The following is a 25,010-nucleotide window of genomic DNA, read 5'->3' on the forward strand; positions in this document are numbered from 1 at the left end:
GCATGTGCTTGTGTACTTCACGACTGTATGTAACATTACTCTGTATATATTTCTCTCATGCTTTAGAGTTCGGGTAGGCACTCAGGATGGCCAAAATGGTGTGCAAGTAGCAACAAATGACAATAATAGGAGCTTAGAGATTCTCTTGAATAATATAAATAAGCATGAGCATCGTTGGATGGTCCAAAAGAGATTTGGTGGTAAAGCATTGCACATTTATTTTAAATTAAGTACAATTAATTAAATGCAAATGCAAAAAATTAGAAAGAGCCATCCTGAAATAGTACCGTTGAAAAAGCATGAATTTTGTACCCCACTGCTATATTTTCTGGTAGAGATATTACTTTCTAGATTATCAAGTAGTTCAAGATTGTGACTTTCAAAAATAAATTTTAAACATCATGATAAAGGGGCGAAGTAACCGTTATTGTCATGAGGACGAAAGAGAGAGAGGAGGTAAACCAGCCGGCGGGGCCTGCTTGTGATCTGCACCTTTCATAATTTTGCTTCACAAAAAGGGAAGACAATCCCACCCTTTTCGGTCAATTCCTTGGAAGATAGGACTCTTGATTCATCCTCGCTCAAATAAAAGCAGCTGGCTCCTTTGGGATTCATCATCATCACCCATTAAAACCCAGGACTTGGATTGCTCTTGCTGTTGGACTTGGCGTCTTCCTAGTAGCATTTTTAAAGCACCAGAGAATTATAAGAAGAAACTATAAGAAGATGGCCGGAAGCTTTGTAGGAAGTGAAGATGTCTCTCTTTCCCACTCAGACCCTTTAGTTTTGGAGCTCAATCATCTGCAGAATTTACTCAGAGGTTTCTCTCTTCTTCTCTAACAGTACAGTGCACACACGTTCACATATTTTCTTTGTCTGCAATGTGTTCATTGCTACAGTGAATTGAGTTTGATGTTTAGTTTTCTTGGTTTGATAGAAGTTGAATGTTGTTTCTGCATACGTTCTTAGAAATGAACTCTGTCATCTTAAGTTTGATCAGTATTTCTTTTATTTTACTCTTCCCGTTATAAAGTTTAAATCTTTCTGTTTTGGGATCAAAATAAGGAATTTTTGAATTACTCTATCAAGTTGTTGGTTGAGAATCGAAAGGATGATTCAGGTGTTCATATTCATCGTACTGTAGTGTACGTTTATACGTGTGTACATATGCATCGTCTTCTCGGCAATCCTTGTCTTTTGGAAATGATTTGTTTTTCTGCATAGAATCCATGCATGCGGGCCTATTGCCTAAGAATGCGAATTCCACCCTCCATTGTTTCTCCTAAAACAAAAGCTCCATAAAGGACTAATCCCTCTTAACTCTCGAAAATGTTCAAAAACCAGGCCTCGAATAATTTTGTTTATAAGTATTTACTTTTCCAAAACATTTCTATGAGCCATTTTAAAGGCTTGTTTGGATACTATATTATCTCATAATTATGTGATTAATAATGAAATAGTTGAAGTGATAGTATTTTGTTGAGTTTTAGAAAATGAGAGAGAACAAAATTGAATAAAATATTATAATGTTAAAATATTGTTTGAATATAATTTTTTTATATAATTTTTATTTTGAACTTTATAAAAATTGTATTGATTTTTGTGTTTCATTTTGAAATTTATAAAAGTTGAATTGATTTTTTTGTTTGAATAATAATTATGTAATGATTAGATGAAAACATTAAAAATTAAAAATTAAAAATTAAAAAGTATTTGCTATTTGATTGATGTTTAAGAATGAAATTATGAAAAGTTTTAAAAATTCTGAAAATTCCCATATTGTACAAGCTATACACATACACACAAGGGACAACCAAGAAATCTTTAAGGGGATACACACACATATATATATTTCAAAACTCACGCCTATAATTATTTCTTTATGCATATTTTAAGTGCATGTTTATTAAATGATGCTATGCTTTTTAAAAAAAAAATGTTTAAGAATATAAAAAAAGTGTATTTAAAAAAAAGACCATACACCCCTGGGTAGGTGTAGCACTGTCCTTATCAAATAGTAAAAAAAATTTTAATAGTAAATTTTTTTAATTAAAAGTGTTGCTATGAAAAATTATATTTCCTATCGTAATTCCAAACATGCCATAAATTTATGACCTGATTGGGCATACAATTGTTCTTGAGTATTCTAAGATATTTTCAGATATTTTGTTTCCAAATGTCACTCAAATACAAAATAATTTATCGATTTCAAATTTTCAAAATTTTCATCTAATCAATTTCGATCTAGTTTGTAAGTAGTCCGGTACAGTACATGTTCTTAAAAATCGAAACCAGTCCTAAATTAATGTAGATTTTCATATTACTGAACCGAACGAATATATATTTATAATTTTTTTATATTATATAATAAAATATAAAATTGCTAAATTAGTGTATATATATATTATAACATGAAATTCTAATCTTAAACATAAATATTAATATTAAGTTATTAATATATTGATATATATAAGTTAGAAACTACCCCTGTGCAATGATAAACACGTAGAAATAACTGTTTTTTTTTTTTTTTCCACATTCTTTTAATATTGTTCAGAGAAGGATAGGGAGTTAGGAGTTGCCCAAGGAGAAATCAAGGCTTTGAGAGTGACTCAGGCTTTGAAGGATAAGGCTGTAGAAGAGGTAATCACATGCCAGACATAATCACTCACTATCTGCACACATCAATGCATACTATGTAATTCTAAGTACAATAAAAGTCCTTTGTTGGAAGAAATTGGTTTATATAGAGTTCACCACTAAATTGGTGTTTATATTTATTTTGTTATTTAAACAGCACAGAAATGAAGTTACTAAAACAGAAGAGAAACTCCGAATCAGTGAAAATCTTGTTGAATATAAGGTAAGTCGAGGTTGCTTTACCAAGATTTCTTGGAGCTACAGATACATGTGCTAAATTCTAGAGGCTAACATATTCCAATTATGTCAATGCAGAACCTTGAAATCAAGAAACTAGCAAGTGAGAAGAAAGATGTATTGGCTGCACAACATGCTGCTGAAGCAACCCTTAGGAGGGTGTATGCAAATCAAGAAGACAATGACTCCGTTCCTATTGAGTTAGCTATTGCTCCTCTTGAAGCTGAAATCAAAATGTACAAAAATGAGGTAAGAGATTATGACAGTTTAAACTTCAAAAGGAGCCCTTTTTTTTGAAAGCCAATGCAGTTTATGGACATTTCTTATGGCTCAGACTGCATGCACTTTTCCACTGCTCTTGGCCTTTCAGATTGCAGCATTACAGGAGGATAAGAAGGCTATGGAACGTCTCACCAAGTCAAAAGAATCAGCTCTACTTGAAGCAGAGAAGATCTTGAGAAGTGCATTAGATAGGGCTTTAATGATAGAGGAAGTTCAAAATCATAACTACCAATTGAAGAGACAGATTGAGATTTGCCAGGCATGACTTCATCAAACCCAGTTTTGTTGATGGAAATAACAAGTTTTTGAGTCATTAACCAAGTTTTTGAAATACCACATGCAGGAGGAGAATAGAATCCTTGAGAAAACCAATCGCCAAAAGGTTTTAGAGGTTGAAAAGCTTAGTCAAACGATTCAAGAGCTTGAGGAGGCCATTCTATCTGGTGGGGTTGCAGCAAATTCCATTCGTGACTACAAACGACGGATGGAAGAATTGAATGTATGTGTTATACTTATATAAGGCGGTTACAATATCTTGTACTTTTTCAAATTTCTATAAATGGTTCCAAATTCTCAGGAGGAAAAGAGGACTCTGGAAAGAGAATTAGCAAGAATCAAAGTTTTAGCAAACAGAGTTGCAACGGTGGTGGCTAATGAGTGGAAAGAAGAAAATGATAAGGTCATGCCCGTCAGAAAATGGATGGAAGAGAGAAGACTGCTGCAGGTATTTTCTTTCCCTGCAAAATTACAGGAGCCCAATATTTTACACATTTAACTGTTCAAGTAACTTTAGAATATCAATCATACAACAATAGACAAGACTACTGAGCAATATTAGTGTGACAACTCAAGTAAATATACAAATGAAGACAGTTTTTTCTGTTTCTATTTTGTATGTAGGCAGAGATGCAGCGCTTGAGAGACAAACTAGCCATATCAGAGAGAACAGCTAAGGCAGAAGCACAACTTAAGGTGAACGTGACTCTCAATCTTCTAATTAGTCAGTCTAAACCTCTTACTTTTAATTATTGAGTAAATTTTCTGTACCAATGTAAAATTTTTCAGGATAAATTAAAGCTCAGACTTAAGATTATTGAAGAAGGTTTGAAGGATGTATCGAATTTCTCGGTCAATCCTAACAGGTTTTGTGGGTCCCCAAGAACAGAGAAGTCCAGTAACATTTTTGGCTTTCTAACAAGCAATGGTGGAACGAAAAAGAGGTCTACATCCCAGCCAAGGGCTTCTTCCATCAGTAGAAGCTTATTATTGCAACAACACAGTATGGAAAATGAAACAGCCGATGTTGCTAGAGAGCTAAAACAAGCAAGTAGCTTGAGAAAGAAAAACTCTTCCGGAGAAAATGTGTTGAGAAAAGGAATGTGGGCATCTAGAAGTAAAGTTGTTGATAGCAGTGAAAAAGAGAACATAGAAATAAAGGCAGACACAAACTTGAATATCAATAAGGGCAATAAGGATGAAACAACAGCCTCACTAGAAATCAAACCCAAAAGTTGCAGCAATGTGGATCCACAAAATGAAGGAAATAATGAAGATGTGGTCTCAGGATATCTGTATGATAGACTTCAAAAGGAGGTCATCAACTTAAGGAAACTTTGTGAAGTAAGAGATGGTACTTTAAATGCTAAAGATGAAGAAATAAAGGTATAGACAGCTACTCTCTCTCTCTCTCTCTCTCTCTCTCTCGTAGAGAACTGATTGCATGAGGTTAAATGCTTGCAGATGCTCATGAAGAAGGTTGATGCACTGACAAAAGCCATCGAAGTAGAGTCTACAAAAATCAAGAGAGAAGCGGCAGCTAGAGAAAAGGAAGTTGCATCAATGAAGGTGGATGATAATAGAAAGAGCAGACATGCGTACTTATCTAAAGGTACAAATTTGTTTACTTTTTCCTCTTTTTCACTCAGCTTTCATCGTTCAATAATTTCAACCCAATGCATTGAAAATCCTATAGATGATATGACTTATCTAAAGAGAAGACATATATACTTTATCTAAAGGTACATATTTGTATACTTTTTCTTATGTTTTACTCAGCTTTCATGGCTCAACAATTTCAGCCCAAGGCCTTGAAAATCCTGCATGATATGATATCTCATTGACTTTGTTTCTCATTCGTTAGATTTTTGGTGGTTTACTTTTCGCTTCAGGGTAACGAAATCATCAAGAAGATTCTTTACATTCTAGAAATTCGGAATGAATAGAAAATTAGTGGATTTGTTTGCAACATCGTGTGGCTTTTCAGTGTTCATACACAAAAGAAGTTTGATGATACGGTGACCAAAGAAATAAAGTTCTGATTAGATGAGGGTACTGACTTTGTAACATCCTCAGATGATGTTGATTTCATTTTCCCCTGCTTGAGATTATGTAAATGGTATCCCATACGGTTTCATGGTTTATATTCGTGAATAAATATTAGTCCGATTCAAGAAAGTAAGAATGAAATGGATTTGTAATGAAATGGATTTGTGTTTTTCCTGCCTATTCTTTTAACCAAAATGGACCTGAATCTGTTCACATTAAATCAGAATCATGTGGACTTTAATGGGAAATCTTAATAAGATGTATGAAGAATCTAACACTAAGGTATTATTTGCCCGTAAAACACATCAAGCTGACCATACATTTCTTACAACAGAATACATGTTTCTTGTGATTTTGTAATACGATATTATCCTTTCCCAAATCACAAATTTCCCAAGTTTAAAGGTCATCACATATAAATTATGATACCACGTCATCCTTTTTAAATCATTAAATTTTAGAAGTTAAAGGTTTCACTACATTGGAATTGTATCGACTCTTATCTTATTGTTTTTTAAATTGCATTTGAATTTTGAGTTGAGTTAAATTAAGCTAAGTTCTTTATAAATAGTAGTGAGTTGAGTTAGTGGAGTGAGTTTTGTGGAATCCATCTAAAATAAGTTTAAATGTGTTTGGATGTTAAGATGATTGTAGTACTATTTATGAGAAATTAAAAAAAGTTGTGGATCCTACCTATAAAGATGTCTTGAGTAAAAAAGGTTATGAGTTTCACGTATAAGGAAATTTTGAGTTAAAATGAGTTTAATAATTTAAAAATTGTATATTTGTATATTAGATAGCTTAAAATTACACTAAACTAAATTGAGTTCAATTGAATTCAACAACTAAAGGTGACCTTAATCATGTAGGGATTGTGTTTGTTTTGAGTTTGGTACAGAAAAGACGCAAGAGGAGAGAGAGTTTGCCAAGAGTCACACGAAAGTTGATCAAGCACACAACTTTCAAGCATACCGTTGAAGGATCACTACTCTTGAATTCAAAAGCAATTGATCATTTCGACGATAAAGTCAAGCGATACCAACAATACCATTAACTCAAGCTCATGTGACCTTCGTTTCACTGTTAGGATTAGATAAATTGTATTTCAAGTTTACGTTAATTTTATGTCTATTATATTATACTATTGAGCAACATCATTTTATCAATATTTTCTTTTTTAAAATTTTTACCATTTCTAATAGTTGATATATTAGCATGTATGGTATATAAGTAAAATTATAAGTAAAAATAGTATCTTTATTTTAAATATTGTGAATGGGAAAATACTTAATTATCTCCTCGTTGTAATTCTTTATCTATGAATTTAATACAAGAGAAGTGTTACAAATATAAATGGATCATATAAAAGCAAATCTATATACTAACGTGGGTTCATGTGATCTGTTAGATCAATTTTATAATAAAAGTAATTTTATAATATCACATATCACATCAAGTCACATTAATTTTTAAACTTACTTTTGTGCGTGCTGCTTCAAAGTCTTACGAATTGCCATTAAACACTTTTATCTAATACAGTATCAGAGAAATCCTAAAACTAACATTGTTATGATTTTGAAAGTTAAAGATTTAATCAAATTAGTATTTTAAAGTTATGGGATTTTTGGATCAATGATTGAGTTTTTAATAATTGATATCAGAGCATGAATCACATCACGAGTTTAAGTTATTCAGGGGGTGATCTATAAGTTTGATTAAAATGTCTTTAAATTATATAATGATATAATGTTAAGTTATTGAATATTAATAAATAAATAAATTTATCAAAACTTAAAAAAGAAAAGGTTATTACCATGTCAATATTAATAAAATGTGCCGTTATGGACGTCGAATTCAAAAACGTAATAAAATGTAATGATTTTAAAGATTAAAAAATTAATCAAATTAGTATCTAATATTTTTAGAACTGATGAATGGTTGAGTGTTTAACACTAAAACGTTTCTCACATAATCCTCTGCCACTCAATGACAATCATCCACCTCCTCCCTGTCTAATCTCAACCACACAACTTATGTCAAATTGACCCGCACCAATTGCCTCTTATGGCGCACTCAACTGGTCCCATGCTTCCAAGGCCAATAACTTTTTTGGCTACATTGATGGCACCCTACCTTGCCATCCTTATCAGTTTCAACCTACCGCCTCTACCGACAACAGCTCTGCCAATCTCATCACAAATCCATCCCACCTATACCACCCGGTTTTCATCGGGACAAATTGATCTGCGTGTCTCATTCTCTCGGTCATGTCATTGGTCTTGATCAGACCTCTGGTAATCTTGGCTCGATTTGGAAAGAATGTATTATTTATTCCCTCAATCCAAAGTCTGTGAGGTCACACTTCCTGCCTTATATCTTGTAACTCTAAAGAAACCCATTGTTGACTACATCCACAAAACTAACACATTGAATACGCATAAGCTGCCACTGATGAAACTCTCAAAGATCATTTAGAGCTTCTTTCCTACGTCTTGGCTCTGACTATGACTCTTTAGTCACCTCTGGTATAAATCGAATAGATCCCATATATATCCATTGATAAACTCTATGGACATCTTCTCCCTCATGAACATCGGCTTGAACACACCCTTTCTGTTGATGTCTCTGAACCCATTCATTTTTTCTTCTTGTTTTATTATGAAAACTCTTTGTCATAATAAAAATTTATTTTCTATTTTTTAAACAAATTAAAATTTCTCCGTGACAGTTTAACAAACTGTTATGTATTTTTAGTTAATATAATGAAAAAAAAAAAAATAACAGAATGATTTGTTTCTAATTAGGATGACATCCAATAAAGAGTTTAGTATGTCTTTTATGGGCTTTGCTAAACGCAGTCGGTAAATACAGTCGGCATGCAGTTAGCTGTACGGAATAAATAAATAAAAATTATAAATTTTTTTTTTCATGGTTGTACAAAATGAATAAAAAAAAGTTATAAAAATAATTTTTTTTTCATATACGTCCCATATTAATTTATTTTTTTTAAAACGACTGCACGTCGACTGCATTTACCGACTGTACAAATCATATCTCGTCTTTTATCAACAACTAAATAAAGTTGCACATAAAAGGAAAAGAAATGCTACGTTGGAAGTCGATATATATAGTACCCTTGGTATTATATATTGATGAGATCATGACATGATTAATTAATCGGTAAGAAAAATTGAAAATTAAATTCTCTTATAAATTAAAGAGGAATTATTATTGTAGTAATGAGAATAAATATACTGTATAATTACTTTAAAAAATAAATAAATATGAAATTTATATAAAAAAATTAATTTTTTAATAATAAATTTCATTCTTTTTTAAAATGATTATCTGCCGAAATGTAAATATAATTTTATAATAAAAGAAAGGTAATTAGGGATGTAAAAATAAATCAAAAAATTACAAAATTGACTAGAACCAGACTGTACAGTTTGGTTTAGTCTGACTTTCGATTGGTTTAATTCAGAATTGCTTTTTTAATCTTAAAAATCGGTCAAATTCGATCCAAAATTAATTTTAAGTTTTTCAATACCGGACAAAACCGATTCACAAATTATATATACATTTTATTAATTTTTAATATTATATATAATATATATAATTATATATAAAATAATATATTATAATTTATAACATAATATTTTAATATTAAAAGTATATATATTTTTAATATATTTAAATATTTTAAAAATAAAAAATATATTAATTCACTAAAATTATTTTCTTAATTATTAATTAATAAACAGTCATTTAAAACGATAATATTATTGAGACGGCATGATAAATTTATTCTTAACAAAAACGACACGAATATGAAAGACAAGTAAGAAACGATTCTCCACCGACAGGCACAATCCCACCGACGAATGACACGATCTTATTACTCTTTTCTCTGTCATTTTTTAACTCCACACCACTTAACAGGGAATAAAAAATACAAAACAGAAATATTGCAGCCACGACTTCTGGACCATGAGTTCTGAGTTTGACAGATCACCAACTTATTATAGAGAACTCCAGGATGATGACCATTCATGATACATATAATGTGCATGCATGCTGATGGTAACGTCTCCCGTTAAATTACATGATGATGCATCCTGATTGGTTTTCCTCACTGGAGTAGTAATCATAACGGTTGACGTAACTAGGCGGCCAATAACCACCACCCCCGTAACTATCATACACCGGCCTCCCTATCGCATATTCCTCACATGATGGCAATGGACCCCCACCATACCCTTCATAAAGTGGCCTGCTATACGCACCAGCTACGTAGGTCTGTGGATAATACGGTACAGCGATGAGTGCTGCCGGTTCAGAAGGCTTTGGAACCGGTTCAGGAGGCTTCGCATCATCAGGTTTTCCCTTGGGCTTGGCTTCAGCTTCTTTCGGCTTTTCAGCTGGCTTGGGATTTGCCGCAGGGTTTTCCTTGGGCTTCTGAGCAGCTTCTTTCGGTTTTTCAGCTGGCTTTGGATCCTGAGGTTTTGGTTTCGCCTCCTCAGTTTTGGGCTTTGGAGAAGGTTTGATCTCAATGCTCTGAATAGAATTACCACCTTTGTAGATAATCTTTTGCTTAACTTTTTCAGGAGAGCAGCACACAACTTTGATTAATACTGTGTTTTGCTTCTCATCGAATATCTGGTCTTGTATTTCTCTTGTCCACAAAATTCAAACACATGATCACAAAGAACAGCTCAGTCTTTTTCTTTTGGGTTTTGCACTCACATACGGGAAAAATTAAAGACTTGAGTAGAATTAAAGAGATGGCAAAGATCGAGACGAGACTCACGAGGAAATTTATATAAAACTTTCTTCACCTTCTTGTAGCAGCGATCGCACTGCAGGTCAACCTTCAGCACCATTATTGTAGTAACCTGTCAAGAGTGTTCGAAATGAAAGTAACTAAAAGCGAAAAACAACTTAGATCTGGAAAGCAAATGCTTCAATTGGATCTGTGGACACAAGAATAATCAAATGATCAGATAAAGTTCTGACACAAAAGACGGGATACGTATGTGAAATTAATGAAGACTGCATAGATCATATAATTATAAAATGGGTATTAATTAAGAAGAGATAGAGATCTGATTCGTACAGTGTATTCGCAAACCTTTTCCCCCATGGCTGTCACTTCAGATCTGAATCGAAGGCCAAGTTTTTAATCAGAGTAAAGGTGTGCAACAGATCCTCACCAGTCGTACAGAAGCGGCCAGACGTAAAGTGAGAGATCGAATGAGGATAGGCCAAAAGGCATCTTATAAAGAAGATGCGTGGGGTAAGGCTGGTAAGCATCATTTGGTACGCCGCCCAAAAAATAAAAAAAATAAAAAATAAAAAGATTTTGTAAGCGCGCTTCGGTCGATAAGTTTCGAGCCAACGGATTGTAACCACGTATGAAAGTTTCTCACCTTAAATGCCATTCTAATTTGTAACACAACAGCCAGGGTGGTTGGTGGTGGCTCTTTGATTGCTAACTGCTCTCCAATCTAGCATTTGCATGTGCTGGCTTGGATTAATCGATGAACCACCTCGCACGTCGAACCTTCCAATATTAATCGAAACAACAGTATATTCGAAGCTATATAGTTTAGTCGGTTTAATTAATTAATTATGGCCTTGGGAACCGTAAACGTGCCTCTAGTCCAAGTACCGACAACCATGCATTTTGCAGATCAGTGGATTGAGTTAGGCTAGGCTTTACTTGCATATATAATGCATAACACATGATTGAACTAGCTAGTAACATTAGTTACTTTTCTATGTGGTTGAAAAAAACCATCCTTAAATAGTACTGAAAAAACTTCAACACTTGAGAATATTCATGTACGTGACGATCTTTAAGAAAAGTATGTGCATTGTTCTTCCTCAATACATCCACCGAGTGGGATTCATGTGTAGGCAGCTTGCACACGGATTTAAATACAATGGGTCTAGAGTCGATCCGACTCAACCAGGCCACAAAAATGGAGCCAAATTGGTCCGATCCAACCCGAATCATTCGGGTCTGATTCGGCCCGAATATATACAAAAACTATCTATTACTTCAACTTCTAAATAATAAAATATCAAGACTTTTATAAAGATGATCAATAATTGTAAAAAAATAAAGACAAAAATTTTGAATTAATTACAACTTATTAATCCATTCAGACCCATCAATGAAGCTAAGTGAAATAAAAGGCTTGGCTTCCTTGTTAGTAAGTTCCCCGGATCATGACACTCTCCCTGCTAAAGCTAGCTCCTGGTCCTGTGCACATGTACTACCCATAAAACACAGTACTGCATTCGCACAAGAAAACCCACAAGACATAAAAATCAGCATAAACCAACCTTCATGCATGCGCTTGTTTGCTTTTCTATTCTAGTCAAAATGAAACTTCCAACATGAACCAACCGACTTGGAGTAAATTTTGCAGTAGCAAAGGAGGAAAAGGACAATAACAATATGATGGATTAGGTCATATAAAATAAAAATGAATACAAAGATGTAGTTTTGGTATATAAAATAAATGGCTAAGTCAAGTAGTTTTGGATGGATGAACATGAATGACAGGGGAAAAGATGAGCACTTGGGTTCTTGAATCTGCAGGCTGCAGCACCCATGTACTACAGCAGACTATGTAAACTGGACAGCTCAGTCCCACTTCCTCTAGGGCAATATGGGTAAGCAAAATATTTGAAATAAAAAAATTAAGAAAAAAGAAAGAAAATCCATTGAGGCAAAATGGGCCCAAACTATATATATAATAGTTGAGAAAATCGCATAATCATTGTATTAAAACTTGTTGCTCTGGCTCCTTACTTCAGATATAATATCAACACTTCAACATAGCGCCTTTTAGCATATATAAAGACCACTCACATGCCAAAGACTTATTGATCCAGAACACAAAACAATATATAAAGTTTCTACAACAAATGAGTGAAAATGAAAATCATACCTACTGAAGTTTCATAACAAAGGGGCTACTGCATACCAGTTTCCACCGTTGAAATTTCATACATTCGATTGTTCATGAATCATTAGAATGACTTTTACAAGCATAAGGATAAAAAATCTTAGCTCCTGGCAACCTTGCTGGTTTACCCCTTTTACAACATGTTTGATCTCAAGTGTTTATAATTAGAAGAGCATTTAGAATGTGCTTCAACTTACAAAGCAATGCAATGTAAGATAAAAAATAAAAAATAAAAATGAAAAAAGCCTGTATGGAAGTGAGAAAGACTACATGACCATGAATGTCTTTTAATTCCCTTTTTTTTTTTTTTTTTTTAATCAGTCGGCAGAAACTGCCATAATCAACATGGGTCAGGGCCACTTACCCTTTTTGGTTGCAAACAGAGAAAAAATGACCTTCTTGTGAGAATAATATTTCTATGGGAAGGAAGATATATTTTTTTCTTTTCTATATACAAAGAAGCTAAAAACACTAACAGAAGCGAAAAAGACTAAGGAAAGAAAGAAGTACAAAAATAACTAAAATAAAAAAGAGCAAAGGGCTAGTTATATTGAAAAGCTTCGCTTGTTCTTTGGGTTGCTTAACTCGCAAATCAGAATGTAAAAATTAGAAAACCGTAGATAAAAGAAAAAGACAAAAAATAAAAAATTGCTACAAACTCGCAAAGGTTGATGATCGGTGAAAAAGAAATAACGGGAAGAGAGAGTAACAGAGGAGAGAAGTACCAGAGGGGAGAAGTACCAGTGAGAGCGTGTAGATCTGGACGCAAGGTGGAGCAGCAATAGATGGGAGCAGCAACGAAAGGTCGACGACGAACAGAAATGACGATGTTTAACGGAGGGGAGGAATGGAGTGGGTGGATATGGTTTGAGGAGAAGAGACTAGAGAGCTGGGGTGTTTTCGGTGATCGGTTTTGACTGATAATGTGGTGTTTAAACCCGTATTGGAGTTTGACCCGATGAAACCAACTTTGTTCGAGTTGACCATATCGGGAATTACGGACAGATCGGACCCAAGGCCTTTTATGCACAGCCGAATCATGTGCATATAATTTTATAATCAAAATTTCTATATGCAGTTATTTTTGCGCACTCTTTTGTGCACTTCAGTAATATGATTGGTTGGATATTAAAAAAAAATTAATCCAGCCAATCATATCAATGGAGTGCGCAAGGAGTACACAAAAATGACTGTATGTAGAATTGCTCTTTTATAATTGTACAAGTTAACTTTAAGAATTTTTTTTATTAAAAAAAAATAGATAAATTTAGAATTCATATAAAAAGAATTCACTTTTTAAAATTGAACTCCAGTCCTATTTTTCAAGAAGAGTTTGCAAAACTTTTATATCCTAAAAAATTAAAATTCGAGTGAGAACTTATCTGAATAAAATTAATTGAGAAACATTTCATAAATTCACAAAAATTGTGACGCTCCTAACTCCTACGTATGGACACAGAGAAATTGAGGCGTCGAAATGATGACAACAAGAGTTACACATCCCATCGTCAAGTGCCAAGTGTTTGTACATGCAACACGTGTATGATAAAAATAATGCAGCGGTAATAAAAATCATTTAACTAAGTATCAGAATTTTGTTTAAATATAAACTCGTTTAAAACAAGCATAATAAAATACTACAACTTTTAACATCCAAAATACATAAAATAAAGGCAAGGGAAAATAATTTCCAACAATACAACTCCAAATCAGTACACTAGCGAAGCTGCCTCCTCCTCCTCATCTGCATCAAAGTCTTCGGTACCAAAGACAGTACGACAGGTAAGTAATAATCCAACCAAATCTCATGATAAAATTATATCCATACCACAACAATATGCATGAACATGATGCTATATGCATATGTCCAAAAAATCATCATTTTTTCAACGCACGTCAAAATCCCATTTTGGCCTAAAACATTTCTTTTTAAAATATTTCCTCCCCATTATCCTAGATAATGGCCCAAAAATTCAAACTCGTTATTTTTCCAGAAAATGGTCTATTAATTAAACCATTAGAGCACTGTAGGCGGGAGTCACAGGCCAACGTCCCTACTTACCACCATCCCTACGCCGTGTGCACCGTAGGCGGGAATCTCAGGCGGGACTTTATCACTGTCTCTGCTTATCACTATCGCTACAGTACATTTGACTCAAACTAGTCAATCAAATAATTCAAATATACCCAAAAATCATTTCTCGCTTGAAAACCCAGTTTTCAAGTTCCAACACATGAATATGCATGCAATTACACGAAAACTTAGTTTTCCTTTTTCAACACATGTACATGCATGCACTATGCAATGCAAATGACAAGACATAAATATATCCAACAATTCTCAACATCAACCAACATACAAATAACTCCGTCCTCCAATCCATCCGATCTCTGACTCCTCAGACTCAGTTCGACATAACTAACCAATCACAATTTATTTTTAAAATAAAAATATATTTAAATCTAAAAGGAAGTTTGAAAAATACTTACAGTGCTACAAAATAATTTTTTGAGGATCAACGAGCTGCAAAAGGCAGAGGAAAAACAACATAACAGTGTAAAAACATTGTGGCCGTGGGTTGTAAAAATACCAACTTTTGAATGTGGACGAACCAATGCTTGAGATTGATAGGGAATGACTTAGAGGTGTTTATGAAACTAGTGGAAGTGAGAGTTGGCAGTGGGTGGTGGCGAAAATGGCGGTGGAAGTGAAAAAAAGGCCAAAACGGAGTTGAGCTCGTGAGGGTTGCTCCAGTGACGGATCAGAGCTGGAAATGGGTGGTTTAGGTCGGCAAGAGGTCAGTGATGCAGTGATGAAGAAGTGGTGGTCGGACATGGAACGACGATGGCTGAAGAGCAACATAACCATGCGGGCTAATGGCGGCGAGGGAGGAGCTGAAAACGGGTGGGGCAGCTCGCTGGCCGGAGGGGAAGAGGAAGGGCCGGGCGTTGATGGCCATGCCGGCGCGACGACGGCGCTACGGTGGGATGAAAAACAGATGAAGAGGGAGGGGGGAATGGTCGTGCACGGGAGGGAGAAAGAGCAGGGAAGAAAGAAGAAGAAAAAAAGAAAGAAAAAGGGAAAAGAAAAAGAGGAGGAAAAATAAAAAGGAAAAAAGAAAAATGAAGGGAAAGAAAGTGAGGTCCAGTCTTTTCAACTGGGGATCACAAACTGATCCAACGAAAATGAATTTTAAAACGACGAATTAAATGAAATAATTTAAACACAGCAACTTTATAAAATAAAATATTAGAATTCAACAATAAACTATTTTAAAATAAAGAGCATAATAAAATAAATAAAATCCAAATAAAAATACTACAATTCAATATTAATAACATAAAATAGTTAAAGCCCAACAATAAAATAATTCAAGGTAGAGAGTAATTTAAATGCGAAGTAATTATTAATATCAAGAAAACACATTATTTGAATCTCACAACTTAAAAATCATAAAACAATACAACGAAAACACATTTAATTTAAAATAAGAGAACCACTTATTATAATAATTTTAAATAATCTTTCAATAAAAATACACGTAAATACGGGGTATCATATCCTCCCCCCTTAAAATAAATTTCGTTCTCAAAATTTGTGAGGTCAAACATCAGTGCTAAGCAGGATATAAGGTACAACTCATAACACTTGAGAAAACATACCATCAACTATTCACATACAAGCATGAGTAAAGCTCTCCCAAATTTACTGCTATAGACGATTTCATCATACATTCACTAGTCTCCCAGTGGCATATCACACCTAGTACTCCTAGGGTGGCTATGTAATTCAAAATCTCAATTTCTATAAGAACCTTAATACAACACCCATAGAATCTCAATGATTATTATTTCCTATAATAGGTTGTACTAACCTCAATCGAATCTTATGCTATAACCTCCAAACCTTCATTGTACACTACACCTTGGTAACCGAGTAGCCACTTTCAAATTTAACCATCCATAAACAAATTTGCACAACCAAATTATTAATCTCCAATTATAAGCATCTTCTCAAAATTTCAAGTCACCACTAATTTCTTAAATCAACACAAAATTTAAATACCTAGTTATCTCCAAAAATCACGCTTTCGCGCGCATTCTGATAACTCGTCAAAATGCAAAATGCCCTTATAAATTAACACTATTGAGTACAATCTAACTCCACACCTGTAAACAAGAAAATCATTTACCACATTTTGATAGAAAATATTGTCTCCTAAAATCATAAAGTATCATCGTCCATTCCTCAGTTGGCTCTAGTTACCTTAATCATGTCAAAATCCCGTAATAACACCCATCATCATTGACAAAAACCAATATTAATCAATCTCAACGTCTCCTAACTGAAATAAGTAATTTCACTCCAAAATACACCCGTCTCATCTAAGATAAAGAACATTAGGCTCGAATCCATCCCGACCAACTAATAAAGCACCTATAACTTCTACCCGACAACTTACACTTTCAAGTTCATCACCTAAATTTTGAATATCGTCTAATTTAGAGATGATTAAACTCACTACGAACCACTATTGAATTCACCATAACCTTAATGAACCCTTCCTGGAAACTCGCTTACCTACTTCTATTCTCATAACCCTGGTATTAGCACGACTATTTCCTTCAATTGCACAACACAAATAAACCTCAAGGCAGGCTATACTGTTTAAATCTTTAATCTACCAAAAACTATTGGACAGCACTCATGGATCCTAATGTTTTATTACCTCATAAATGTGGTTATGCTACCCACCGTCAATGCCTAAGTTTCAACTTCTAAGATTTTATCATACACCACACATGACAACCCAACAATATCTTTTTAAATTAATAACAATGTTCATAATTCTTCCAACTGGACACTCAATCTCCAAAGGAAAGTATAGTCTCAAAATTTAAATTCCTATGTGACCTCAAGTCACAATTAATTCCTAAAGATAATCACTACAATCACTTCATTGGGTATCACACTTCGACTAAACACTCCGATCGACTTGCCAAACATCCCAAGCTAAGATCTCTTGAATTTAAGACTATCGTATCAAATCCATTTCAATTCCTAACAAAACCACTTCTTTGAAATAAAAAGGCAACATAGACCTGTATTCTCCAAAGTCCATACGCACTCACCACTACTACTAATTGATTCCATGCACCCTTAGCTAAAACAAATCATCATTCAAATGTGCAAGTGACCCATTACTACCATTTCCACCATCTGGAATTATATTATCAAATCAATATAAATCATTCCTGAATCTGCTCAACTTAAACCCTTAAAATAAGCAAACATCTATTGCTTAAAGTTTTGTACTGAGATTGACCTTAAACTTGCTAAGAATCCATTCCCAAAAGTCTGCAGAACATATAGCCTCAAATCCAATCGCATCCAATACCAACGTATAGTTTACTATTCCCAACACCTTGATGGACTTATAACCTTTAAATAGATAAAAACCATTTTCTAGATATGCACCATCTATTATCCTTAAAATTGATATGGATCAAATTTTAAACCTGCCATTACAACCTCGAGTTAAAATCATTTTTCAAAATAGATCGATATTTTCAATCCTCATAAAAACACACGAACTAGATCAACACCTTCAATCCTAAAAAAAAAAAAAAAATACACAAGCTAGATCATTACCTTTAATCCTCAAGATATACTCTCCAGAAATTTCCCATATCAAAAACTCAACTTATATCAACCTAATTTTAATGGTTACAAACTAATTACTCTCCAGAATAGATCAAGCTAGCATGCAATTACACGAAAACCCAGTTTTCTTTTTTAAACACATGTACATGCATGCACTATGCAATGCAAATGACAAGATATAAATATATCCAACAATTCTCAACATCAACCAACATACAAATAACTTCGTCCTCCAATCTATCTGACCCCCGACTCCTCGAACTCAGTCTGGCATAACTAACCAATTACAATTTATTGTTAAAGTAAAAATATATTTAAATCTAAAAGGAAGTTTAAAAAATACTTACAGTGCTACAAAATAATTTTTGGAGGATCAATGAGCTACAAAAGGTGGAGGAAAAGTAACGTAACAGTGTAAAAACACTGTTGCTAAAAATACCCACTTTTGAATGGGGACGAATCAAGACTTAGGATTGATAGAGAATGACTTAGAGGTTTTTATGAAGCTAGTGGAGGTGAGAGTTGGCCGTGGGTGGCGGCGAAAACGGCAGTGGAAGTGAAAAAAGGCCAAAACCAAGTTGAGCTCGTGGGGGTTGCTCCGGCGACGGATCGGAGTTGAAAATGGGTGGTTTAGGTCAGCAAGAGGTCGGTGATAAAGTGATGACCGGAGGTGGAAAGATAGCGGTGAAACAGCAACATAACCGTATGGCTTGGAGAGGGGCGTGCGGGCTAATGCTGGTGAGGGAGGAGCTGAAAACGGATGGGGGAAGCTTGCCGGCCTGAGGGGAAGAGGAAGGGACGGGTAGTGATGGCGACGCTAGCACTAAGACGGAATGAAAAACGGACGGAGAGTGAGGGAGGGCTGGTCGCGCGCAGGAGGGAGAAAGAGTAGCGAAGAAAGAACAAAAAAAAAAGAAAAGAAAGAAAAAGGGAATAGAAAAAGAGGAGGAAAAAGAAAAAGGAAAAAAGAAAAAGGAAGTGAAAGAAAGTGAGGTCTGGTCTTTTCAATTGGGGATTACAAACTGATCCAACGAAAATGAATTTTAAAATGACGAATTAAATGAAATAATTTAAACACAGTGACTTTATAAAATAAAATATTAGAATTCAATAATAAACTATTTTAAAATAAAGAGCACAATAAAATAAATTGAATCCAAATAAAAACACTGCAATTCAATATTAATAACATAAAATAGTTAAAGCCCAATAATAAAATAATTCAAACTAGAGAGTAATTTAAATGCGAAGTAATTATTAATATAAAAAAACATATTATTTAAATCTCACAACTTAAAAATCATAAAACAATACAACGAAAACACATTTAATTTAAAATAAGAGAACCACTTATTATAATAATGTTAAATAATCATTCAATAAAAATACACGTAAATACGAGATATCACAAAAATACCCAATAGATATGAATTTATCAAGTGCATGAAAAATCCGCAACAATTCTGTAAATTCTGAGGCATGCAAAGCACTATAAACTTGAACAAATATAATATCTAAAAGGTTTAGATATAAATATGTAAGAGAATATATAGTAAAGATAATCATAGGCATGCAGTTTCAGCCTGCATGCATTATATTAAAAATTGCCTTCATTCAAGTCATTAAATGGACATACAAGATTTCATGAGTATGTATCTTAGATTATTTGACATACGTACGTGAGATCACATTAATTATTTTAATATTGTAAGAGACATAATCGATGATCTTACGTTTACATGATTGTGCATCCTGTGAAATCTTCTTCACTACAGTACTCATAACTGTTCATGTTACAAGGCCTATAACAATCATTAGGACACTTGCAGCCTCAACCACCATGGGGTTATCCCTCATTGACAATTGTAACTGGAACCCCAATTGCAACTACAACAACATCCTTCGACTGGATAAACGTCAGCTGGTGGATAACATATTGTTACAAAAATGGGATGCTTTGGTTCACGTGGACGACATGGTACTGGCTTTAGTCTAGGAGGGCCTGGGGGCCCTGGTGGCCCAAGTGGTCCCACATGACCAACCCTAGGAGGCCCCTTAGGCCCAACTGGTCCCTCAGCCCCGCGAGGCCCCACTGGCCCAGGTCATCCGGCAGGCTCCACAGGCTCATGAGGCCTTGGAGGCCCCTGTGGGGGAGGTGGAGGTGGAGGTGGTTTCTCAACAAACTGATTGCAGCCTCCACCCTTGCAGATAATCTTTTGCTTAATCTTTTCCGGACAATAGGATACAACTTTGGCTGTGACCAAGTTTTTCTTCTCGTCGAATATCTAATCTTGTATTTCTGTTGTTCAATAACGGATAATAACTCAGTTCTTTTGTTTTTGGTTTTCTTGCTTAATTATAAGACAACAAGCAAGCTCATATATATATATATATATAGAGAGAGAGAGAGAGAGAGAGAGAGAGAGAGAGAGAGAGAGAGAGAGAGAGAGAGAGAGAGAGAGAGAGAGAGTGATCAGGATTTTTACATATGCATCGTCTTCTCGGCAATCCTTGTCTTTTGGAAATGATTTGTTTTTCTGCATTGAATCCATGCATGTGGTCTATTGCCTAAGAGTGTGAATTCCACCATCCATTGTTTCACCTAAAACAAAAGCTCCATAAAGTACTAGTCCAGTCCCTTAAATCTTGAACTTTCAAGAATGTTTAAAACCAGGACCCGAATAATTTTGTTTATAAGTATTTACTATTCGAAAACATTTCTATGAGCCATTTTAAAGGCTTGTTTGGATACTTCAATATCTCATAACTATGTGAATAGTAACAAAATAGTTGAAGTAATAATGTTTTGTTAAGTTTTGGATTATGAGAGAATAAAAATTGAATAAAATATTATAACGTTAAAATATTGTTTGAATATGATTTTTTAACGTAATTTTTATTTTGAAGTTTATAAAAATTATATTGATTTTTGTGTTTCATTTTGAAATTTATAAAAGTTGAATTGATTTTTTTTACTTGAATAATAATTAAGTAATAATTAGATGAAAACGTTGAAAATTTGTAATTAAAAAGTATTTTATATTTGATTGATGTTTAAGAATGAAATTATGAGAAATTTTAAGAATTCTAAAAATTCTTATAGCGTACAAGCTTTCCCTAAGTGTCTTCTAATACACATGCTAACGGTTGTGGAGGTTGACATTGTTAACATCGTGTTTCATATGCCCTTGGCCCAGGTTGTTCAGCGGCGCAGATCTTCACTCGTACCGGATCCTGAGGCGGGATAGAGGTGGCCCTGGGAACCTTCGATGCCAAAATTAGTATAGAGTAGAAATCAAAATGCTTTAAAGAAGAAAACAACAGTTTTGTATAATTGACAACGGACTTGAATTCGTCATCTCTTTACCTCGCAGTTCTGGGCGACCTTTATACATGGTCTTTCAGGTCAGGAGGGCCATGCCCTGTGTTCTAGGGCAGATGGACGCCTCTCCTTGGAGTCTCCATCGCCATACTGCATTTAATACGGTGTGGTTTTCTTGGTGTTAGTCATTTAATGTAGCATGGGTTTTTGGCAGAATTGCCTGATGTTGTCTCTTCCCTTTTTCTCGATTATAGTTTCATGTGCCCTTCTGCAACGTCCCATCTCAATGTTGATGATTACCCATGACCTGTACGGGTCTAGAACCCGCCTTGGGCTACTAAGGGGGTCCTTTCTGAGCTCAGGCCAGCATTCCTGGGGCTCATGGGCAAAGTTTTGAAATCCGTTCCGGTGACCATTCCGGTTGAGGCACTGGAATGGAATATTTCGATACCGGTACGTTTCAGTGTACCGTTTCAGGATAGATATTATATAGATAAATTATATATAATAACTATATTCCAAAATAAAATCAATACAATTCTTAAAAGTATACATACCTGATAACTTAATAATATTTCTCCATAGTGAATACAAGTCTTAAACACACATTTATAAAACTAAATAAAATATCATAAGTTCTCAATCCAACTGTAATCATTCATTTTCATCAATAAGACAAAAAGGATCAACATTAGCAAAGCTACTCAAAATATTTTCGTCAATGTCATTGTCACCACCATCATCATCAATATCAAGACCAACATTAACACCTTCTTCCAAATTTTGTGAGGCTAATGGCTCCTCAATACTTCCCCAATCCAAGTCTTCTCCATCAATAAGCTCTGATTCTTCACCTACCCATTCCTCCATCAAGTCAATATTCTCAAGATTGATTGGATCCAAAGCATCTCTTCCCCTCTTTATGTTTCTGCCAAAATAAAAGTCACACGTAAGTGAAAATATTACATATTTTTCAACAATTAAAAACATTATTTTTGAAAAAGTTTACCTTTCACGAAGCTTCAAGTTATAATGAACAAATACTAAATCATTCAAACGTTTATGCTCTAATCTATTCCTCTTCTTTGAATGAATAAATTCAAATGTACTCCAATTTCTTTCACAGCCAGTTGCACTACAACATTGACTTAATATGCGGATTGCAAACGTTTGAAGAGCTGGAAACTCATTTCCAAAAGTACCCCACCATGCAACTACAACAAAAGTGCAATTATAAATTATTACTTAAAATTAAATAAAAGAATTAAAATATAGATTCACACTATTTAACAAAGGATATTGAGATTACCTGGATTACTTTTTTCACGCTGGCGTATTGCTATAGGTTGTCCAAAATCACCGTTTGCATTCTTATACATGTCAATTTGTTGAATGATCTCATCTTGCTTATCAATATCAGGTTCCATCTTTACAACGCAAGTCATAAACCCTCTAGAAACATCATTTTTACTTTTAAAGCAAGGGTTAAAGTAAATTCCAGGATTAAGAAGACAACCTGCTGCATGTAATGGACTATGAAGCTGCTTATCCCACCTAGCATCAATGACCCTGATGAATGGCATAAATGCAGAAACTTTGTTCTTCAATCTTGCTTTTATATTCTCTTTGGCTTTCTCCATTGCATTATACAAGTATCCTATTGCAGGCTTCTCATCCCCATCGACAAGTCGTAGTACTCGAATCAAAGGCTCACTGATTGTTACAATAAACTGACATTGAGCCCAAAACTCTCTATCTTCTAGAACAATCCCAACTATCTCCTTCCCTATGTTGCTTTTAGAATAACTTGATACAATCCACTTATCACAAGTGAACATTTGTCGAAGCTCTTTCTTAAACAACAGTAAGCATTGGATACTTAAAAAATTTGTAGCAAACCTTGTGACTGCAGGGCGACATAAATGCATGACCTTTGGTGAAGTCCTTTCTCATCAAAGCCAAAACCCAAGCATGGTTATAAATGAATTTCGTTATCTTCCTTGCCTTCTTTATAGTTTCATCAATAATAGGAAAATGTCTGGGATCACAAAAATTCTCTAACATCAAATATATACAATGAGCTGCACAAGGGGACCAAAAGAAAGAGCCATACTTTTGTTGTAACTTTTTTCCTGCAGCCTTATAACTCGCATCATTGTCTGTTATGAATTGCACAATATTCTCCACCCCAACTTCTTGAACAACTTCATCAAAAATTTTAAATAATGTTTCAGCATCTTTTCTAAGGCCCGATGTATCAATAGACTTCAAAAATATTGTACCTTTTGGGCAATAAACCAAAAAGTTAATTATTGGTTGTTGCCTCTGATTTGTCCAACCATCTGCCATTAGTGAACAACCACTATCCCTCCAAGATGTTTTAATATCTAAGAGATAATTCTGAACCTCAGTCACAGAATTCTTCAAGAAATTTCCTCTCAACTCATATAAAGAAGGACCCTTGAATCCTAGCCCGATGGCAGCTATAGCATCTATAGCTGGTTGATAAAATTTAGATTGAGATGCATTGAAAGGTAAATTAGCATCATACCACCAATTTGCTATAGCCATTTTTGCTTTGTCAATCATTTCCTTTGAACACATAGCACTCTTAATAGAAGGTTGAGAGCCAGGACTTGTTCTTGGAGCAAAAAATCTACTAAATGGCCCCGTTGACTTTCCACCTACTTTCTCCTTCCCCTTCCCCTTTGAATCATGAACGGGTCCTTGACTCCCTCCCTCATACTCATCATCGCCAACATCAACATCATCATATGTTAAATCTACAGGGCTTCCACATCCAATCTCTAAGCTTAGTTTTCTTTTCTTCTCTTTGTTTTTTTTCATTTCATTGACCAACTCTTTCATTTGCCATTTTATATCATCAGGGACTTTTTTACATGCTTCTACATCACCTGAAATCCCACCTAGATGATGCTTCAACCTCGTGACTCCACCACCTCTAATGATTTTGCTACAATAAAGACATTGAGTACTATTTCTTGCTCCTGGCACTACACGTGCATGGGACCATGCTGGATCCTCTGATCTAGCAGGAGCAAATGCCGTAGAGGTAGCACTATTTAATTGACAACTAGACATTTATAATTTATATACCCCTACATTATGAAAAAAAAAAAAAAGAATCAACTCATTTAGAAATGCACATATATTTGGAAAGACTTAAATGAAAAATTGTACAAATTATCAACTAATAACAGCAACTTGTACAAATAATTCTAAAATATTGGAAAGACTTAAACAAAAAATTGTACAAGTTTAGTGAACACCGTGCAAGAGCAATACTTCTAAAATAAGTTCCATAAAAATAACTCTAATTTTTTTCAAAATTTTGCAATCCTTCATCTCCTGTTGGTATGTTTGAGTCTTTGACAGTTTTATTTTATGAGTTCTTGACTCTAGGAGTCTAAAATCACTAATTAACAGCATCTAAAATAATCACATAAAATAATTTTAACTTCCATATTGAATCCATAAAAGATCACTACATAACTTAAAACACCCACAATTATTATAAATTCTCCCCACCCTTCAAATG

At 34.3% G+C, this 25,010-nt stretch overlaps 4 protein-coding genes across 8 annotated transcripts; 1 reads left to right on the forward strand and 3 right to left on the reverse strand.

Annotated features, from left to right (window-relative positions):
• The first annotated feature begins 411 nt into the window (after positions 1-411).
• Positions 412-6,683, forward strand: LOC122279520 (microtubule-associated protein 70-5-like). 3 transcript variants are annotated; one of them, XM_043090205.1, is made up of 11 exons: positions 412-820; positions 2,558-2,643; positions 2,798-2,863; positions 2,956-3,126; positions 3,248-3,418; positions 3,503-3,658; positions 3,737-3,883; positions 4,060-4,131; positions 4,225-4,821; positions 4,900-5,047; positions 6,354-6,683. In XM_043090205.1, exons 1-11 carry the CDS (start codon positions 727-729, stop codon positions 6,536-6,538), a joined length of 1,893 nt encoding a protein of 630 aa, XP_042946139.1. In that variant the 5' UTR covers positions 412-726; the 3' UTR covers positions 6,539-6,683. The 3 variants fall into 3 exon arrangements, with proteins under 3 accessions (XP_042946139.1, XP_042946140.1, XP_042946142.1); XM_043090206.1 differs by having other exon boundaries at positions 413-820; positions 6,383-6,683; XM_043090208.1 differs by lacking the exon at positions 6,354-6,683 and adding an exon at positions 5,328-5,641 and having other exon boundaries at positions 415-820.
• Positions 6,684-9,251: 2,568 nt separating this feature from the next.
• Positions 9,252-10,769, reverse strand: LOC122279335 (transcriptional regulatory protein AlgP-like). Of its 3 annotated transcripts, none has more exons than XM_043089922.1 (3): positions 10,616-10,769; positions 10,295-10,379; positions 9,252-10,157 (listed from the first exon to the last, which is right to left on the reverse strand). In XM_043089922.1, the coding sequence occupies exons 1-3, from the start codon at positions 10,625-10,627 to the stop codon at positions 9,586-9,588; spliced, it is 669 nt and encodes a 222-aa protein (XP_042945856.1). In that variant the 5' UTR covers positions 10,628-10,769; the 3' UTR covers positions 9,252-9,585. The 3 variants fall into 3 exon arrangements, with proteins under 3 accessions (XP_042945856.1, XP_042945855.1, XP_042945858.1); XM_043089921.1 differs by having other exon boundaries at positions 10,601-10,762; XM_043089924.1 differs by having other exon boundaries at positions 10,295-10,457; positions 10,601-10,748.
• Positions 10,770-22,018: 11,249 nt separating this feature from the next.
• LOC122280058 lies at positions 22,019-23,359 on the reverse strand. The gene is made up of 2 exons (XM_043091007.1): positions 22,761-23,359; positions 22,019-22,665 (listed from the first exon to the last, which is right to left on the reverse strand). Exons 1-2 carry the CDS (start codon positions 23,287-23,289, stop codon positions 22,457-22,459), a joined length of 738 nt encoding a protein of 245 aa, XP_042946941.1. The 5' UTR covers positions 23,290-23,359; the 3' UTR covers positions 22,019-22,456.
• Positions 23,306-24,553, reverse strand: LOC122278399. The gene has a single exon (XM_043088592.1). The coding sequence runs from the start codon at positions 24,551-24,553 to the stop codon at positions 23,306-23,308; it is 1,248 nt and encodes a 415-aa protein (XP_042944526.1).
• Positions 24,554-25,010: the final 457 nt, after the last annotated feature.

Source organism: Carya illinoinensis, chromosome 10 (assembly GCF_018687715.1).
Source record: "Carya illinoinensis cultivar Pawnee chromosome 10, C.illinoinensisPawnee_v1, whole genome shotgun sequence".
Lineage (NCBI taxonomy): Eukaryota > Viridiplantae > Streptophyta > Magnoliopsida > Fagales > Juglandaceae > Carya > Carya illinoinensis.

What these genes read in the sequence shown, in the direction of transcription:
- LOC122278399 (XM_043088592.1), bottom strand. Translation starts at nt 24,553, where the DNA reads ATGTCTAGTTGTCAATTAAATAGTGCTACCTCTACGGCATTTGCTCCT.
- LOC122280058 (XM_043091007.1), bottom strand. Translation starts at nt 23,289, where the DNA reads ATGTTCACTTGTGATAAGTGGATTGTATCAAGTTATTCTAAAAGCAAC. An exon ending in GCGTGAAAAAAGTAATCCAG is followed by an intron (nt 22,666 to 22,760) that starts GTAATCTCAATA and finishes CTTTTGTTGTAG; the next exon opens with TTGCATGGTGGGGTACTTTT.
- LOC122279335 (XM_043089921.1), bottom strand. Translation starts at nt 10,627, where the DNA reads ATGGGGGAAAAGGTTTGCGAATACACT. An exon ending in AAAAGGTTTGCGAATACACT is followed by an intron (nt 10,380 to 10,600) that starts GTACGAATCAGA and finishes CACTCTTGACAG; the next exon opens with GTTACTACAATAATGGTGCT. An exon ending in AGTTTTATATAAATTTCCTC is followed by an intron (nt 10,158 to 10,294) that starts GTGAGTCTCGTC and finishes TGTGGACAAGAG; the next exon opens with AAATACAAGACCAGATATTC.
- LOC122279520 (XM_043090205.1), top strand. Translation starts at nt 727, where the DNA reads ATGGCCGGAAGCTTTGTAGGAAGTGAAGATGTCTCTCTTTCCCACTCA. An exon ending in TCTGCAGAATTTACTCAGAG is followed by an intron (nt 821 to 2,557) that starts GTTTCTCTCTTC and finishes AATATTGTTCAG; the next exon opens with AGAAGGATAGGGAGTTAGGA. An exon ending in AGGCAGAAGCACAACTTAAG is followed by an intron (nt 4,132 to 4,224) that starts GTGAACGTGACT and finishes AAAATTTTTCAG; the next exon opens with GATAAATTAAAGCTCAGACT.